This window comes from Poecilia reticulata, linkage group LG23 (genome assembly GCF_000633615.1).
Source record: "Poecilia reticulata strain Guanapo linkage group LG23, Guppy_female_1.0+MT, whole genome shotgun sequence".
NCBI lineage: Eukaryota > Metazoa > Chordata > Actinopteri > Cyprinodontiformes > Poeciliidae > Poecilia > Poecilia reticulata.
Window position 1 is genome coordinate 15,291,725 of NC_024353.1, and position 15,082 is coordinate 15,306,806.

The 15,082-nt window shown below is 43.4% G+C and overlaps 1 protein-coding gene across 3 annotated transcripts in view; it reads right to left on the reverse strand.

Annotated features, from left to right (window-relative positions):
* Positions 1-758: 758 nt before the first annotated feature.
* Positions 759-15,082, reverse strand: part of arid2 (AT-rich interactive domain 2) — a 30,081-nt gene continuing 15,757 nt past the window's right edge. For 2 of the 3 annotated variants that reach the window (XM_008401404.2, XM_008401406.2), the window contains 17 exons: positions 13,239-13,457; positions 12,852-12,919; positions 12,139-12,208; positions 10,837-11,087; positions 10,522-10,618; positions 10,235-10,444; positions 9,861-10,025; positions 9,125-9,206; positions 8,885-9,019; positions 8,550-8,767; positions 5,880-8,227; positions 5,060-5,214; positions 4,802-4,940; positions 4,600-4,685; positions 4,371-4,494; positions 3,501-3,592; positions 759-2,471 (listed from right to left, as the gene is read on the reverse strand). In XM_008401404.2, the coding sequence (XP_008399626.1) occupies positions 2,360-2,471; positions 3,501-3,592; positions 4,371-4,494; positions 4,600-4,685; positions 4,802-4,940; positions 5,060-5,214; positions 5,880-8,227; positions 8,550-8,767; positions 8,885-9,019; positions 9,125-9,206; positions 9,861-10,025; positions 10,235-10,444; positions 10,522-10,618; positions 10,837-11,087; positions 12,139-12,208; positions 12,852-12,919; positions 13,239-13,457 (4,571 nt within the window). In that variant the 3' untranslated portion in view covers positions 759-2,359. The remainder of the gene's footprint in view (positions 2,472-3,500; positions 3,593-4,370; positions 4,495-4,599; positions 4,686-4,801; positions 4,941-5,059; positions 5,215-5,879; positions 8,228-8,549; positions 8,768-8,884; positions 9,020-9,124; positions 9,207-9,860; positions 10,026-10,234; positions 10,445-10,521; positions 10,619-10,836; positions 11,088-12,138; positions 12,209-12,851; positions 12,920-13,238; positions 13,458-15,082) is intronic. The other variant, XM_008401405.1, reaches the window with a different exon arrangement.

A 15,082-nucleotide genomic window follows, 5' to 3' on the forward strand; every position in this document is an offset into this window, starting at 1 on the left:
TATAACATTCTGGAGTATATGCAAATTGCCATTATAAAAACTGAAGCAGTAGACTTTGTAAAAATTAACATTTGAATCATTCTCAAAACTTTTGGCCATGACTGTAAATGTCTTGAATAAATTTGACATTAAACATAATGCAGGTTGAAAGTGTTGCATAATTTTCAGGGTCCTTTGTAGCATTTGCAAGCTGGCTAAATTGACAAAGATAATGCAGTATTTTAATTCCACATTAGAGAAAGTCATATAGTTTATTGCAAGTAGGTATAGGAAAATAAAAATATCGGTATCGGTTATCAGCCAAATGAGTTTTAGTAAATCGGCATATCGTACAGCCCCCGTTCAAATGAGAAATGTTACAAAAGACTAAGTGCTGTCTAATTTTGTTAACTTTTCTCCTTCACTTAAATGTACATTGATAGATATCAACTGGAGTCATTTTTTAAAAGCTTTTTACGCAACTTTATCAGTGCTAGCGCGAAGTGTAGTGAGAATCTAACAAATGTAGGTGTACTAAAAGAATAACACCTTGAACAAGGGAAAGATTCTACAACACATGCCATCAGCGGTGTCATTTAAAAATAAAGCACTGTAAACCCAATATTAAAAGCTGCTTTTAGACCACTTCATTTATTAAAAGGAAATGAGTTACGCTAAACTTGGCTGTATGTAAAAATACCCTCTTATGAAATAATCAACTGTCTCTCCTTTGCTAAACAGATAAAAAGAAAGCAGGAAAAAACGAGCAAAGCCCCAGGCAAAATGTTCAGTGTTTTATTTAAAAACTATAAACAGTCACCAAAGTAAATAAAGCCAATCTCTAACAGACTGTTAGGTCTATGTATAGTCACACATCCTACTGACACCGCAGAAATGAAGATGGTTGGGGTCGCCCCGGTCAGATGCTAATACGACAGGCAGTCAAATGTTACACAACACACGGTAGAGAGGACAGTCTGAGGACGTGAGCCGGAATGTGGCATGGTAGTAAGAATGAAAAAATAGTACAATAAAACTCCACACTATATTAAGATAGAAAAAAGTAGTGAAGAAAATATCATACCTGCACGTAAAGCAAAGAACACAGGAGAAAACCTGTATAAAAACTCCATGTATTTAAACCAATTTACAAATACAAAAAAATTTTTGGTACGCGCACCGTGCCCGTACGATGACAAAAAACGCTTACAGTGGATTATATGTTCCTTGTGTGTGTGTGTGTGCGCACGTGTTGAGGGGAGGAACGTGTGGGGGTTGGGGGATTAGGGGAAGAGAATACCTTCAATATTTTTTTTTTCTTCTACAAAATGACATGAGATATATTATTCCATACTCTTTCAGCCAGCAAAATGAGTTCTACAAGGTATTATAATACAAAAAATGTCACAGTTCCACAAAAAACTGCTTTTAACCCCATCCCTAAGCTTTACAGCATCAGTACCTTTGCAGAATTATTTACAAGTTTTTAAGTACATTCATCCACTGCTGAGTATAGAATCACATTAGATACAAGTGACCAAGGATCATTTAAAAAGAAAAAAAAAAGCAAAACAACAAAAACAAACGTACTACTTTATTAAATCCTGTCAAAGTAATGCTTCTATTACCCCACAGAGCGTGTTCTCCAGTGGCTGCATCGGCATCAAAGGATCTTCTTTATATATATTCACAACATATTTACAAGATTCTTTTTTTTTCTTTTTATTAATTGTAATGGTATTTATTTCAATAATAAATAAGTGAAAATATATTGACTCAAGTAAGAAAACCAAGCTACCGAGTTTCTAAAGAAAAATTTTCTCTGCTCCAGTCGCCGGCCGAGTCGTCCTTCCGCCCAACCCTGTGAGAAACCTTCAGTAGCCCCGCCCCCTCCGCGGCTCCGCCCACTCGTCACCCTAGAACTCAAGCACACTCCTGTAAACGGGATCACCAAAAATAGGAGGAGGAGGAAAAAAAACGACTACACTGAAACAAAAATGTGCTCATGTTTGGGGGGGTTTGTCAGTGGAGTCCCTCAGGGAAGCAGTCTCAAGGAGCTCCCCCTGGTGGGCAGCTGGTGGAAGATCCCCAAAGGCAGTTTCTTTTTCTTTTTTTTTTTCTCCCTCTTTTCGTTTTTTTCCCGTGTGTGTGATGTAGAGGGCAGGCAGGCGGTTGGACCAAGGCTGGCGAGCAAGGAAGTAGGTGAGGAATCAAACGGAGTTTTAGGGGTGGAGGTGGAAGAGGCAGAACTTCGTCCTGGTTCCCTCCTCCTCCGCGAGTCCCTCCACCCGTGGTGGACCGGCTACGGCTCGCCGGCGCCTTCGCTCCGCCCTTCGCAGGAGCGAGGGCTGGAGGATGGTAGGTGGTCGTCCTTTTGGCGTTAAGCCTGAAGCGAGCGCGTGAGTTCATAAAGGCATTTGGCGAGCGTGGTGGAGACCTCCATATTACTTAAAGCCAGCACAGAGAGGTGCGTCTCGTGCCTTTTTACCAACCTGAGGGAGGAAAAAGAAAAAAATCTATAAAGATCAGCGAAACATCACATGAAACCTGCATAATTAAAATCTGAAATGTGGGAATTCAGGTTTTTCCTACATTTATTTACACCTCTGCTAACGACACCTTTAAAATAAGTTAGAAGACAAGTTAAAAAACAAATGCAAAAAAAAAAAAAAAACTGAGTACAATTATTCAATCGGAAGGGTTAAAGAAAAAAGTTACTAGTCCATTAATTGGTGCCCCATCCAGGTAATAGTTTCTACGATCCCCTTTAGCCAGTATGAGGGCACTTCTGGTCATATTTCACAAGGTTGTATCATCCACAGAGAGATGTTTAAGATCACCATGCAAAAGCTGAAAGAACCACTGATGAACAATCAGCATATTAAGAAAAAAAGACTCCAGGTGTTTCAAAGACTTTATAATTCAGAGCCTTTGGAAGAGAAAAATGGTTCCAGAGCCTCAGAAATCCTCCATCACACAAAACACTAGGCATTAGGTGCTTTTTCAACTAAAGTATTTCTTTTCGAAAAACTCAGTCTTCGACCAATACTCAGTTACAGTAAAGTCCCAGGAGTTTAGTAAATTCCACCTGTTTACATGTGCAATGCATTAACTAAGGTAGGTGGAGCCTTGTTGTCATGGAGACTTGGTAAAGCCCAAGACGCCTCTCTCCGTGGTAGTTCTCCCTCACCATCCTGCTCACTGTGTGTAGTGGAAACTTAATTAAGACATCCCGCCTTCAAGAGCTGAAATATTACATCATGCTCATACCAGTGGGACTCAGAAGTCATGGATTACAGACAAAAAGCTTCTAAAAATAATAAATAAAAGATGCTTATAGAGGCACTAATAACTAATCCTTGTGAAAAACAATAAAATAGATGATATTTTAAGGCTTTATATTCGTTTTCACCAGGGTTTACCAAACAACTGTATTTTGTAGATTTAATTATATTGAAGAAAACTTAATTACATCACCACACTGTGGACTCAAACTTCATTCAGTCAAGCAGGAAACTTACATGCGACCACAGTCTGAGTGCTTGGCGATGTTCTTTAATGTTAAGGCAGCAGTTAGTCGTATGTGTTTGGTCACTGGTCCCTCCTTCTCGTCCTACAGGAAACACAAAATACAAACATCACTTTAATCAGCAGGTTGAGAAGCTCATTCGCCTACTACATCATCTGTGCTTTTTTGCCTCTTCTACAATGTCTCTGCATACTGAAATAGTATTTGTTTATGGCTTTCTGATTGCCTTCAACAAGCAGAAGTGACACCCAGAAAGTCAACAAGTCTAATATAATCTATAAAAAGGTTTGTTGAGTTTTCCCATAGTAAAATTCAAGCACTTTCAAGGGAAATTTAAAAACTTTTCCAGCACCACACTTTGGAGATAAAAAAAAAAACAATACAAATGATCTAAAGATGACATTTTCAATTCACCATTTTATGATATATTTTACTACTGTTAATAATACCTTGTGGTGGTATGCTACATTCTACAACAGAGACATGTTAAACGAAAAAGTAAAGATACATTTTTTCTTTGTTGAAATTTTTGTAATTCTATCTGACAAAAAACAAGATAATTTTGGTCTGATTTAATTTCAGACAGTGGGGAAAAAAATTCAAATGTATTCTTTACATCAGGTCTTAAACTGGACTTTATTACACAACTGCAGTTTGAATGTGAAACACTTTCTAAAAACACCTGTTGAATTTAAAGCATTTACGAGGATTTCAAGAACCAGTATGAACCCGGAATTTGACAAAACGGACACAGTTTTTTTTTTTTTTTAAATAAGAAAAGTAAAGTATTGTAAATTCCATCATGAGTCAAACTATTAATAATAATAGTCTTTAAACAGTGTGTGAGGCTGGCTGTACTCACTGTGAAGTCTCTGAAGACCAGGTTTCGAGAACCTCTACGTAGGGCCATGAGAGCTGCGCTCGGATGATTGACGATTGCTTTCGGTGCTCGTTGTGCCGGAGTGCTGCCTGCCGCTGGCGGAGTCCTTCACAGAGCAAACACAAACCGCTGTTAGCAAAGATGATATTTGATAAATGCAGATGATTTTGATTCAAGTTACGAGTCGCGTCAGACAGGAAGTTGCACGCACTGGGAAGATGTCTGATTGGGACTTTGTGCTTGCTGCTCCTCTAGTTTGAGTCCAGCCAGCAAAGCCTCTCTGGAACAGTGTTTATCCTGGGGAAGCAGAGAAGACACATTAAATACTGTTTTTATATGAAAGGCAGTAATATAACAAGGTCAATATTGGAGAATAAAAATTGTTTTTCATCTGGCCAATGACAGGATTTTACCTGCAGATGTGTGATGAAGGACAGTCTCTGCCGGGGGAAAGGTTCACAACCCTCCCACAGACAATGCCCTCCATACACTTCTTTTCCTCCATGTTGTGTTGCTGCGTGGTAAAACACTTGAGATGGCGTTTCGAACCACCTGGAAGACACCGCAAACAAAACAAAACAAAACARAAAAAAAACATGGAAGTTTTTACAAAGATGTGGCTGAAATGATCACACAGAAGGTGAAAAGAAAAGCAGAAGGGGGCGCTGTACCGTTTACACGACTGCCACAGACACTTGAAGTTCTGCCCTGCTTTCCTGCCCGGTTCCGTCGGCGACGTGGGGGTCTGCTGCGCTGGGAGGTGCGGACTGTGGTTGCCTGCTGGTGCCGGCTGCGAGGAGGGAACTGGGGGCGGGGTGGCAGTCGGCTGGAGAGGAGACAAGGTTTTAGAAACATGGACGACGGACAAACGGCTTCGTCGGAAGCAGGCGCGAGATCAGAATTAGGACCAATCTGTTGGCTGAGATGTAACCCAGGCCCTTCTCTTGGCAAAGGTTGTTCACTCAGCTGCTTTGCTGTAGGAGGTGGGTATCAGTGAGGGCCACATGGTCTTGACTGGACTCACCTTCTTAACCTCCAAACTTTTAGATATTCGAGAATTTACCCAACAACAGCCCCGCTGAGAATACTCTAAATTCAAAATACATTTACAGCAAAGATACCAGTAACTTAGCGGGTCAAATTTTAAATATAGAAAATGTCATAGATGGCATTAGAACCTTAATTAAGGTTGCAAAGTGACGGTTTCTACATTTTGAATAGGATTTCAATCAAAAACCTTTTCTACACCAGTAGGAAATGACAGGTATAACTTTTTGAGCTCATTTCTTAACAAAAACAACAAAAAGTAGAAAAGCGACTCCACAGTTGAGGTTTCTAAAACAACATCTATACTAAACATCTGCAAAGTGGGCATCTATACAACCTTTTAATTAATCTCAAAACTTGACTAAATATAACAATTGAAAGAGAAAAAAAATTCCCACCAAAACATGGTTTGAATTTTACTGAAAAAACCCCAGAGTGACTCACCGTGGCGCCAGCTGCTTGTGTAGGCGAGCAGTTCCTCTGCTGAGTGGCGTTCTCTATTGCTACTTTGGCTACTGTGCTTGGGTCCGTTCCTGCCGGCACCGCCACCATGGTGGCGCTGCTGCCGGCGTTGTTGGGGTCGCTGATGGTGATGATCCGAACTCCCACCTTGTTGGGGATCCCGGAGGACGTCGCCGCCGCCGGGCCACGCTCTTCGTTCTCGGCGGGCCTCTTGAGGCCCCGGGGTTCTGAGGTCAGGCCGTTCGCCGGAGAGGCAGCGGGATTCTGCGAAGCGACAGCGCAGGGCAGTGTGGAGTTGGGGAGCAGTTGCTGTCTGAGCACAGGCGTGCCGTGCCCCAGCGCCAGCCCCAGAGGTCCGTTGGTTAGTTCCGAGGGCGGCCGGTGAGCTGCTGCCTGGGGTCCGTTAGCCAGGCGCTCGGCCTGCTGGGCTTTGGCAGTGTCCTGCTGGGGTGGGGGCGGACTGGGCAGACTCTGATCTGAAGTCTTTTGAGAGGCGCCCACCTCCCCGTTCCCCAAGTACTGTTTGGAAGCAATGTGATTTGGAATGTTTTTGTTAAAGTTGCCACCGCTATCGCACCGCTCAAAGTCACACACCCCGTTGACCAGGGTCTTTTTGGGGTCGGCGTTGCCCTCGAGAGGGGCGTTTGGGCCTGGAGAGAGAGCCTGCTTCCCGTTGGAGGAAAGGCTCTCCGTTGCCGGGCCGTTGAGTACTCCCTGGCTGTTCCCTGAGTGATATGGAGGTAGATTCGGCTCCACGCACTTCCCACCGTTTAGTAGCTTGGCACCTGCTGCGACGTCCCCGTTCCTCGTTTTGCCGTTTGAAGGGTCTCCTTCTGCCAACGAAGAGTTCTCCATCACCTCTATCTTCCTTTCGTGGATATGCAGCCCTGTGGCGTCCTTGGCCTCTTCCTCCTTCTGACAAATGATCTTGTCTCCTCTGAGGGGAGCCGGCAGTGGCGGTGGGAGCGGCACGCCTGTCGATACGTGATGGGGGACTGTTCCAGTAGAAAACGGCGGTGGCGGGACACCCGGAGCCACAACGCCCTGGCTGACGGCGGCGACAGCAGCAGTAGAGGTGGTGAAGCCAGTGTTGGGGACCACGGTGAAGGTGACTTGTCCGGCTGCTGTGGGGGCCTGGATGATGGCCGCTCCACCCGGCGCACTGGTGGAGATGAGCTGCCCTGGCAGCAGCTGGACCGCCTGGAGGGGCGGGGCACCTGCAGCAGGAAGCTGGCCAGGGACCAGCTGGACGCTGACCGGCTGGGGAGAGGGGTTCTGGTAGATGACCTGTGGGTTGGTAGCTATCGTGTTGTTTGGAGGGGGGACCTGTGGGGCGGGCAGGATCAACTTCCCTCCCGGGGTAGAAGGCCCTCGCTTTGGAAGCAGTAGCTGTTTGATCAAGCTGGATTCAGTGGAGGTAGGTTGAGTGGGAGGAGTTTGGGATACAAGTTGGAGAGGAGGCGGCGGGGGCGGCTGTTGCCGTATCGTGGACAGTGCGTGGCTGACAGCTTGATTGGACTGGACCTGGGTATTTGAATGAGAGGCAGCAGGTGAGCAGGGACTGGAAGCAGCTCCGGGCTGCCCCGCTATCTGGACAGTCTGGGCACCAGGAATGGAGGAGGGGTTGGCAAGAACGATCTGGTGTATGGCCGGGGTGTAGGCTGCATTCTGCTGGGGATTGGGACTGACTATTACTACGCTCTGTTGAGGCTGAGGCTGCTGGTTGGGAGGGGTCAATGTGGCTGTTGGCCCACCTGACTGGTTTGGTGCTGGTTTTGGAGCAATATTTTGAAATGTTACACGAGAACCTTGGGAGTTGGCCACGCCCGTTATCCCAATGGCTTGGCTGCCTCCCACCTGGATGGAAGGGGGTACTGAAACCGCAGCAGTACACTGGGTGTCAACCTGGGGTGTTCCACCCAGAGGCCCAGAGACAGAGAGGGTTTGAGGCAGAGGTGGTTGCTGGGTGACCTGGGAGCACACACCTTGTACCCGGGTGGTGAGGATGTGGCCTTGTGGTACTGGTTGAAATAGTGTGACGGGAGCCCCTGTGGGGAGCATGGGAGAGTGCTGCTGCTGAGGCACGGGAGGGGGCGCCAGGTTCTGTGGGTTGTGATTCTGGGCGGCCGCAGCGGACATTGTGATCTGTACCCCCGGAGCTGTTCGGACCAGGGTCGAGGGCAACTGTGGCGACGCCTGTGGGGGACCAGGGTGACGGGGAACTGTTGGGTGGTTTACACGAGAACTTTCCTGTGGGGGCGAGGCCATGGGTGGGGCCCCCGGGGGCCGCACAAACTGTGGTCCAGGATTAGGATGTCCCGGCGGTAACCCTGGTAACACAACAACATGAATATTTATTAATATACAGATTAATACAATGTTTCAGAAACTTCTGTGTAGAGTAGTGACATCTTCTACAAACAAGTTTCCCATTAAAATTCCATCTCCCAGTAGTGAAATATGTATAATATTGGTAAATGTCGGTTATCAGCCGCAATAGCAATATTAATATGAAATATTGATATCAGCACAAATTTTTATATAGGTGCATTCCTAGTTACAGTTTCCTTCAACACAAAGCATTTTGCTTGCAGACCAAAATGTTCATCTGACCAGAGTGCCTGCTTCCATGAAAACAAAAACCAGATGTACCTGGTGGTGGAGCTTGAGGATCTCCAGGTGCTTCATGTCGAGCTACAGGAGGTGGAGGAGCTGCGGCCGGGTTCTGGTGTTGCTGCTGGGTTTGCTGGTAGTACAGCTGGATGGGGAGAGGGATCGCTCTTCGCCTTATTCCCACCAGGAGGATCTGAAGCGGGTTGCTGGCTTTTGCCTCCTCTTGCCGCCTCATAGTGTGGTTGGGGAACACCGTCCTGTGCAGAAGAGAAACCTTGAGATTCTACATATATAAGCCTACTTCTGGGATTTATCTGCTGATCTTGCCCAGCAACTAAACTAACTTGATCGAGTCGTGTGCGCTCTGTACCTACCGCAGGCATTTTAGGAAGCCAGTGGAGTTCAAGATGTTGCCACGTCCCATTTTGCTGCAGGTAGCCAGGTACTCAGAGTACATTTCTGATCGTGAAACCGAGCCCTCGGGGTTCGTCTCAAAGTGTGCGTTCAGCCTGTTAGAAAGAAACCAATCAACAGGTTTTAAAGTTACCAGAAAATAGGAAAAAAAAGTATTTTTACTTACAAAGATCAACAAAGATGTAAAAGCCAAATCTCACCACTGCAGCGTAAACTTCTCCCCATCTAGTTCGACGATACCAGGTGGTGGTGGTACGCTGGACTGAACAGGGACTCTTGTTACTAAGGAGACATTATGAAAGCATTACAAACTGTTTGCCACAAATTTCATTCACAATACAACTGTAGTGCTACGTAGATACCCACTAGATGTCAGCAAACTAATGAAGAACCATGTACAGAAGTCTCTTAATTATTGTTATTCACTTTTGTTCAAAACTGGCTGGTTTTGACTGATCTGAAGGAAAACAATGGCAACGGCATTTTTTTGTAACAATGACAGTTCTGAGGAACTTTGGAAGAGTAATTTACACATATGTACAGAGCAGGAAGTTAAAGACCTTGAACTTTTCCTGTCACTTCAATGTATTTTCATGATAGTTTGACACAAGGTGAAGCAAAATTCTGAAGTGGAAGTTTTAAAATTTCTTGCACAATTAAAATCCAAGAAATGTGGTTTGCATTTCTATTTCAAAACTTGCAACAGATTTAAATTCGATTTAGGTCCAGACTTTGGCTGAGTCCTTTCCAACACATGAGTATGCTCTGGTTTTCACTATTCCACTGTAGCTTTGATTTTATGGTTTTGGGCGTCGTCTTTCTGGAAGGTGAAGAATCGTTCTTTTCCAGCTTTCAGAGATTTTTTTTCTAAGGTCTACCAGTCTAACAGAGTAAAAGGAAGTTAAAAAGCCTGAAGCGTCTCTGAGGAGCCCTTACCCGGAGCCGTCGCCCCCTGCACCGCTGCAGGTACCTGCTCCACCAGCTGCGGTCGGACCTCGGCGGCCTGCTCGGCGTTGGCCTGGTGCTCGATCAACCGCACTGCCGTCAGGGCGTCGGGCCCGAACGTGTGGAGGTCTACCGACACCAACCGCACCAACAGGTCTGAGCCGGGACAAGGAAGACAAAGCAGACTCGACGGTGAACTTAAACTGAAACGTACTGCTACAGCATAGTGCTATGAAGAAATCAAATGTTTCAAACTAATTTTTAGATTAGACAAAGCAAAACTTCTGTTTTTCAATCATTTATCAGGGTTTTTATTTGTATTTATCTTAATTTATCTGTAAAAGAGACTTTCAGTGAACTTGTACCTATGCTGTGGTCAACCGAGGCAATCTTGCTGCAGGGAATCTCTCCCAGTTGGGCCAGCAGGTACAGAACCTCCAAGGAGGCCATGAGAAGCATGAGGTCCGGCAGAGTGAGGAGCATGATCACTTCCCTGTACGACTCCTGGTCCACATATTCGCAGATCAACACGCCGTTATCGTCCGCTTTGCTCAGGTTACCCAGTATCTCCATAGCTACGCAGAAACACAGAGACTTTTTAGAAACTCTCAAAACTGCAGGTGTTTCCTGCCAACACTTTGACTAGACTCACCTCTCATTTTGAGGAACCTGTCCCTGGACATCAAGCATTTGGTGATGGTGTGAAAGATCAGGTGCGTCGTCCGAAAATCGACAGGATCAAGCTGTAGCTAAGAGATTACAAAAATAAATAAAAAAAGACGAGTCTTTATGCAGCCTGATGATTAAAACCTGATTAAGCTAAGCTAACCACATTAGCATTGCACACTCCAGTTGGGTGAAGCAGGAACTAAACCAGTAACTTTCTCATAAAAACATGGACGTTGAGCACATAAACTGAGGATTTCGTCTGGTTGATCTGTAGTCGATACACAAACTGATGACCCACCTCAGCAGCCACGTTGCCCAGCGTGTCGAGTCCGAGCTGTCGGAGTGAGATGAGGTTACAGTGGGCGCAGAGCAAAAGGAAGCGCAGGCACGTTCGGTTGGCCGCCAGCAGCTTGACGTTGGCCTCCTCGAAGGAGAGGTTTCGCAGGATGACGGCGACCTGCAGCACCCGCTGGGCCTCCATGTCACTGGTGCCTGGGTTCCGCGGCGGGTGGAAGAGACTCTGCCAGTGGTCCTCCCTGGACGTACCATCTGTGGTCAGAGCAGAAGGTGCGGGGGTCGGTCAGCCGAGAGGATGGACTGTAGGACTTAAAATCTAGTTTTAGGACTAGATTTAATGAGAAATTGTAGATTTGCAATTTGTCTGATCCTAACTAGTTTGAATCTCAAAAATCCAGTCTTTTTACACTCAGTGAATGCACCATTCCTAAATTCTGAAGCCACACTAAAATGAAAACTCTTCAGTGTGGACGTTGTTACTGAATGAAGTCTCAGTATTTTACGCCATCACCAATTACCATTGAAAATGATTTCAGAGAAATAGATTCAAGAAAAAAAAACAAACAAAAGAAAAAAAACAAACTTACATTCTATAACATTTTTACGACGGAGTATCAGGGTCACACTAAGAATAGAAAACTCAAAACTAAAAGAGCAGTCATAATACAAGACTATGACTTCATTCTCATTACTACGACTTATCGTCATATTATTCCGACTTTAATCTCCTAACAATATGACTACTCCCTGCGGGTTCATTCCTATAATATTTTGACTTTATTTTTATTAATTCATTCACTGAATAAAGTCTTCCTGGGGATTTTTCATCCTTTGAAAGGATGTTTTTAAAATCATTCATCAAAAATATCTCCAACTTCTGTTGTGGTCTTGTTTTAACCTCATGGAAAATAAATTTATTGAGATGATATGGATGATAAAAAGTCTGAAAATTCCAGACTTAACTCCAGTTTTAGAAATGTCAGCTGTTCAAACTAAGCTAATTGCTAATATATAATGCTAAGTGTCAATTGCTAGTTTCTATTTGCTTTAAAATCCTAGTAAAATCCTAATTTAAGTACCTATCCTTCAATATAAAACACTTATAACTAGTCAAAGATGCTGTGTAGAAATATTCTAAATGCAGACGTCTTATGAAACATGACAATCTTTATTTTGAGACAAAAAAAATAGTCCATGCCATATATTAAAAACAATTAAGATATTTACATTAGTTTTAAAGATAAATTATGATTTAGTTGTAGATTGGAAATTGGTCACAGAACTCTGATCCAAAATGTTTTACCTTGTGCTGAGCTGTTCTTGTCCCAGATCAGCTCTCGGACCTCGGCGTCCTCCACCACCTCCTTCCAGAACTGTGAAGGAACAACATGCCTTCAAAACACTAAGCTAAGGAACGACAAACCACTTCGTAGTGAAATCAGCTACAAAGTGGGACTACAATCAAAACGATGATGAGGGAAATGAGTCGGCATTACTCACTGTCTGACCAACAAAAAAATTAAAATGTGGCACAATTAAAACCAGCAGCAGACTGAAGGTCTTCATCATAAACAACAGGAACAGATTCACCACAACGCAGTAGGTCTTTTTTCCCCACTTCATCCAAATCTAGCTTTTACTATACAGCAGATTGTAGACAAAGGTGAGATTACTGATTCAAACCAGAAGAATGCTCGTTTAAACTGATTTTACAGCATCAATACTTAATTATTTTGGAGCATTAAAAACCTGCACATCCTCATTTACTAATGGCCTAATAAATCTTTTCACCTTGAGGACCTAATGTTGGATAAATGCCTCAGTAAACAATAAGAGCCCCTTATTCCAGATGTTTGCTAGCGGCTCAAGTTAAAAAAAAAGAAAAAAAAAAGAATCTTTGAACATTAGTGTAGCGTGTTAGCTTAGCTGTTGATGGAAATTTGAGTAATTTGATTTTTATTTATTAGATGTTCAAACTTAAAAACCAGCTTTATAGGAGGCGAGAGGAAACTTTACCCTAACAAAGTCCCGCGAGGTTTTCTCCTTCCAGTCTGTCCCAAACACTGCAGAGAAGCTGCCTAGAGCTGGAAAAGAACATAAAAAGGGTTAGAGGGAGAGCCAAGGCTTAGCTTAGTCACTGTTATCTAAATTTGATTTAGGTTCAGACATCTTCTCCCTTCAAAGGCTCCAACAACTCCCCCTTGACTAGAGAACTTGGGAGGTGCTAAAAGAGATCAACATTCATAGGAAAACAAAGAAGAGAGAGAAGAAGGCAGCTGGGTGGTGTTCCTTCAGGATACACAACATCTAAATTAGTCATTTTCTTTACTGATATAATCCCAAATGGTAAAACAAACTACTACGATCAAATGAAAGTTGAAGTCTTGTGTGTGGGGGGCTTACAGTCGTCGAAGACCCCAGCGTGGGCCAGCAGCAGCGTGACCAGCTTGGGGTCCTTGTCCAGCTGCATGGCGTGCTTGCTCTCATTGGAGAGCAGCGTGCAAACGTTAACGGCAAAGTCCACTTCGTTGGGTAGGCCCGAGAGCAGCGAGAGCACCAGTTTGTTGTAGTCGCACGGCTGGGTGAAGTCTGTAGACAGTCCATAACTTTGGCGGAGATAATCTGGAAGAAAAAAAAAAAGAAAGGAAAGAAGGACATGCATCAAGTTACATGGAAGAGCAATGAAGAACTGAAGATCAAAGTCTGAAAATGCATACTGTCCTCACTCCATTTTGCTTTTCCATACTTTTCCCATGCAGAATAGGAACTCTGTTTTAAAAGTGTTCAATCTACCGAGCTGCTCATAATCTAAGCCCACAAAATTACAGTGCGAGACGTCCTCACCGTGTTATCATTTAGGAAATCTCAAATACAAATGATCCAGTGTTACAAAGCACAATCTGTCAACAAATGTGAGAGTCTTCCCTCTAATCCTGCTCGATTTTCCTCAATCCTTCTTTGTGTGTGTGTGCGCGCGCGCGTGTATGTGTGTGTGTCACTTTTTCCAGACAACTGCTCCTTCGGTTTGGTGCAGGGTCTTAACTACCGTATTACCAGCCATAAAATGTTTTGTGCTCACAGATATCACTCGGGTCAGTTTCTCCTACATTAGCAACAGATATGATACGACTTCATTCTGGGAGAAACCGCTTAATTTCATCACTTCCACAGCCTTATCTCTAAACACAACCTTCTTCTGGGGTTTTATCTTTAAAAAAAAAAAAAAATCTGCTTTTTTTTTTTTTTTTTTTTTTTAAGTCAGCTCAGCTCAGAAAACCTTCCAGCAGCAATCAGGTTTTATAGACCGCATTTCCAGAACCAAGCATCATGTAAGCCGCTAAAAAACACAATTTACAAGGTTTGCAGAAAGATCTGTAAACATCTCCTGGGAGACATAAAACTACAAATAGGTCTTTACACAAATAGCAGCAGTTAAGTGAATACTTCACAAACTTTGCAGAGCATGAGAACTTATTGTCGCCTGAAGGGAATGAAAATGCCCACTGACCTGTGTTCAGTTTCCATGGTAACCAGCTGCACTGGATGATGGTAGTAGACTACTACTAATCACTTTTTAAAAATGATGCACACGTGACAATAGTGATGTTGTAGCCGACTCTGCGCTTTGTTGTCTGTACACCTAACAAGATTAAGAGGCCGTTGCTATAGAGATGGCCAAAAAGAAATCAGCAAACTGCAAAAATAATTTTGATGATTTTAGAAAACATAACTTTGCCATCTAATTGTTGACCATTTCAAATGATAGTACTGACTGCAATAAACCCTGATTTGATCGTAACTTTTCTTCTAAAAAAATAACTTGTACAGTTAAGAAAGGAGAAATCAGATGTGGAGTTCCCCAAGGTTTAGTGCTAGGACCACAGCTTTTTGTTTTGTACTTCAAAGAGATTTGTGAAGTCTATAAAATCTTACAATTAATCCAAAGATGATACAAAATTTGTTATTGAAATGATTTTTAAGCCATTATAGAAACTATGGTATGCCAAACATAACGAGCGGTTTCAATGCAATAAATCTTCAATAAGCTGGGATGAAAACGTATGATTTTTGGTAACAGAGCAATAGATAATCTTCTAATGGAAAAAGTACATAAAGTTAAATTTTTAGGGGCTGTTGATCACAAACTCAACTGGAAATCTCATAAAATACATAAAATGTTTTAAAACTATCAAAACTAAAGGTGTTACATTATTCATTCATTGCTACATATCTGACGCTGTACGAAT